The following is a 4,148-nucleotide window of genomic DNA, read 5'->3' on the forward strand; positions in this document are numbered from 1 at the left end:
GGGGGAGGGGACATTAGAGTGTAAGCTCCTCTGCACAGAGACTGATGTGACTGGGGGAGGGGACATTAGAATGTAAGCTCCTCTGTACAGAGACTGATGTGACTGTGGGGGGGAGGGGACATTAGAGTGTAAGCTCCTTTGGTGCAGAGACTGATGTGACTGTGGGGGGGAGACATTAGAGTGTAAGCTCCTCTGTACAGAGACTGATGTGACTGGCTCACAGATGGGGCCACTGTCAGCCGGTCATTACCTTGAATGGGTGACAGCGGCTGCATCTAAATGGGACAGTGAATGAGTCCTCAGTGTTCTTATGATATTATATGGAAGTTGAGGGGTTACATTGTTGCAGTCGGGGTTCGTGTCATGTGACCAGTTCAGATACCGGCGGCGCTCACCTCTTTCACCAGCGTCACCTCATACTCCTGCAGCTGCTGCTGGAAGCCGAGGTTGGGGTCTGCGTACGATCGGACCGCCTTCACCGCGTCCAGACAATCTTCCCAGCCGAAGGTCGTCACCGTCATCAGATAGGCGACCGCGACAGTTGTACTCCGAGACACCCCGGCCAGGCTGCGGGAAGAAAGCCGAGGAGAACACTCAGTGCTTAGTCCGGAGCCGGGCTTATGCTTTAGATTGTAAGCTCTTGTGGTAAAGACCCTCAACATCGGGCAGAATAGAAACTAATTTTGTTTTCTCTCTGCATCTTATTGGTTTCCCTTCATTTCCTGTTCAATAGACACAACAGGAAGTACAAGGAAATCTCTTCAATGTGAAAGATATCCCTTCACAGAGAGTTATCACTGGAACAGGTGTCCCCGTTGGAAGGTTTCCCCTTTATTCCTATGCTAGTGACAACTCAAATGTTTGAATATTCCCTTACTTTCAGTCTAGGTGGTCAGCATAGAGAGAGTTATGGGAACCACAAAATAAAATGGACCGAGGTTCAAACTCCTCCCCGCTCCGGGAAACAAGTTTAGATACATCTGATCACACAAATATTATATACATTGTAAAGTTCTCAATCATTTTACATCTTCAGTTTTCATTAAAAAAAAAATCCCTGATGTGTGACAATGCTCTGTCCTTGTTGAGGCACTTCCTGTTAAAGGGTGGCAACGCTCTGACATTTGTCCCCCAATTCTCCCCCTACATTGTCACCCTGTCACATGGTCTTATGATGGAGACTACAAGTGTCCGATTCAACACACATTACACAGACATGGTCCACTGTTGTCACCATCAGGAAACCCTCCCTGACAACGGCCATGCAGCCACCACTGGGAGTGTATGTAGACAGGAAGTGGCTACAAAGAGGCTGCCGGAGATCTGCGGCACTCGGATGGAGCAAAGGATAAAGAAATAAAGGAGAAAAGTGTTTTATAAATAGGATACACAATATCAATGTAAACGTCATTCAGTTACATCTATTCACCTTTGCCATTGTCCCCAATGCGTTTTGCCGCAATGGTGAAATATTGACCAAATTCATAATGCAATATGGCCGCCAATGTCAGGGGGGCACCAGTATTAGGGGGGCAATACAGTGCGTACATGATTCGCCCACCATTGCCGCAGACATAGGAAGGGGTCACCACGGGAGCTCTGTGATCTGCAGCTCCAGCCCTGAATGCATAGAGAGTTCTATAACTGAGGGAATAAGGAGAGTCCGGCAATTCCGCCGCAGCAGAGAAGACTTCATGACGCTGAGATTCCACTTCACAACAAAAAGGAGACGAGTTCAAAAAGTGCCGAATGAAAGTCGTCGTCAGATCCTCAGAGGAAACACCGAGTCTTCCAATGACTCAACTTCTCTTCCTGTTCATTTTATGACAAATAACCGATCCGACCTCCATTGTGTCCGACTCTCTGCGAGAGAACTCCGATCTACACTACTGTCAGCGACCTCGGGGGCAACGTCAGCAAAAGCCTCAGATCAAAGACTAATTCCAAATGACACAATGACCAGGAGTGGCAACGTGTGTGATAGAGAGAGATAGACAGATAGATAGAGAGATAGATAGATAGATAGAGAGAGATAGATAGATAGATAGAGAGAGATAGACAGATAGATAGATAGATAGATAGATAGATAGATAGATAGATAGATAGATAGATAGATAGATAGACGATAGATAGATAGATAGATAGATAGATAGATAGATAGGAGATAGATAGATAGATGGGTAGATAGATAGACGATAGATAGATAGATAGATAGATAGATAGATACTCTGTCATGTGACGTGGCCGACCACTTCCTGGCTGAGTTGCTGTTGTTCCCAGTTGCTTCCACTTTGTTATAATCCCAGTAACAGGCGACCGCGGCGGAATATTTAGTAGGCGGGAAATGTCACGGAATACCTGAATCCAATGATTTGGAGGGGGAGGGGCCCGATACGTTTGGTAATATAGTGTATATTCCTGAGGGAATGGGGAGGAGCTATCACAAGGTATTGTCACTCCCCCCTTTAGGAGAAAGTCTCTCTTTAAATTGCACAATGATCCCTCTGATATCAGATTCTTTCACCAGACATGGAGGTTTCCTTTAACAAGCCCGGCAGTGAACATCATTAAGGGTTTCTAGTTATAAAAATCAGCAGAAAAAATAATTGCTGTCGCAATTCCTTTCCTCCCATTCCGCTGCTTCAGCGACTTTCCTCCGGCTTCTATGAGCTTCTCATGGAAAGAATCGATGTCGCAATGTCACAGAAACGAACGCAGGAAGTTCCTCCATCGCTGGACGCGTCAGCCTGCGCCCGGCTTAGGGTGGCAACCCCGCGTATGAGGACTGCGCCGAATTACGATTTTCCGCTCGCGGACAATCGCGGCGACGGGCCGAATGCCGCTTTATAAATCGGAGGAGCGGCGCGGAGGGACAGTCCCGGTGAAAAAGTGCAAAATATCAAAATGTATCAACACAAAACGTTTTGTTTGTTTTGGATACAATGAGGAAGTGACAGATCGGGGTCAGCGACTTTTTCTACAAAGACTGGAATGCGTCGTGTTCACGAGTACAACCGGCGTGCCGGTCAACAATAGCGCATTCAAGGCTTAGCTTGTGATCAATTATTGTACTTATTGATTATATCATCAAACCTTGACAACTTGCCACGACCAGTGCAACTAAGAGTGCGAAACTGACTGGTGAACACACAAAACATGCTCAGCCACAATGCATGCACTTCGTACCTCAAATCAGCACCAATGCCTGCACTGCAGACCTTAGATCAGCACCAATGCATGCACTTCTCGCACACACACACACACCCGATCAGCCCCAATGCATGCGCTGCAGACTTCAAGTCAGCCCCAACGCATGTACTTCAGAACTCAGACCAGCCTCAATGCATGCACCTGATACCAGCCCCAATGCATGCACTTCATACCTCAAATCAGCCCAATGCATGTACTTCGGACCTCAGATCAGCACCAATGCATGCACTTCACACCTCAGATCAGCACCAATGCATTACCTGCAGACCCCCCAGATCAGCCCCGATGCATTACCTGCAGACCCCAGATCAGTCCCAATGCATGCACTTCAGACCTCAGACCAGCCCCAATGCATGCACTTCACATCTCAGACCAGCCTCAATGCATGCACCTGATACCAGACCCAATGCATGCACTTCAGACCTCAAATCAGCCTAATGCATGTACTTCGGACCTCAGATCAGCACCAATGCATGCACTTCACACCTCAGATCAGCACCAATGCATGCACTTCACACCTCAGATCAGCCCCAATGCATGCACTTCACACCTCAGATCAGCCCCGATGCATTACCTGCAGACCCCAGATCAGCCCCAATGCATTACCTGCAGACCCCAGATCAGCCCCGATGCATTACCTGCAGACCCCAGATCAGCCCCGATGCATTATCTGCAGACCCCAGATCAGCCCCAATGCATGTCTTTCAGACCTTAGATCAGCCCCTAATCATGTATATTTAGGAATGCAGGGTACTGATATAGGGATGCGGGTGAGTTCCTTCCACACAGCACCCACGCATCCTCAGTTGCCGGTGGATGACAGCGAGTCGGTGAATTCAGAGACCCCCCAGCAGAGATTCCCCCCCATCCCCGTCATGTCAGACCACAGTGGGGGTGTCGCTCCAGGTGACACGCCGTCTCCAGTGACGCACACACGA

General features: G+C 48.3%; 1 protein-coding gene across 1 annotated transcript in view; it reads right to left on the bottom strand.

The window, feature by feature from the left end:
- LOC108802749 (dual specificity protein phosphatase 22-A-like) overlaps window positions 1–1,711 on the bottom strand; it is a gene marked incomplete at its 5' end in the record, with an annotated part of 5,745 nt that extends 4,034 nt beyond the window's left edge. The window contains 2 exons of the mRNA XM_018574601.1: window positions 396–567; window positions 1,549–1,711. Coding sequence (XP_018430103.1) covers window positions 396–567; window positions 1,549–1,711 — 335 coding nt within the window. The remainder of the gene's footprint in view (window positions 1–395; window positions 568–1,548) is intronic.
- Window positions 1,712–4,148: the final 2,437 nt, after the last annotated feature.

This window comes from Nanorana parkeri, unplaced genomic scaffold (assembly GCF_000935625.1).
Source record: "Nanorana parkeri isolate BGI_ZX_2015 unplaced genomic scaffold, ASM93562v1 scaffold3084, whole genome shotgun sequence".
NCBI classification, from domain to species: domain Eukaryota; kingdom Metazoa; phylum Chordata; class Amphibia; order Anura; family Dicroglossidae; genus Nanorana; species Nanorana parkeri.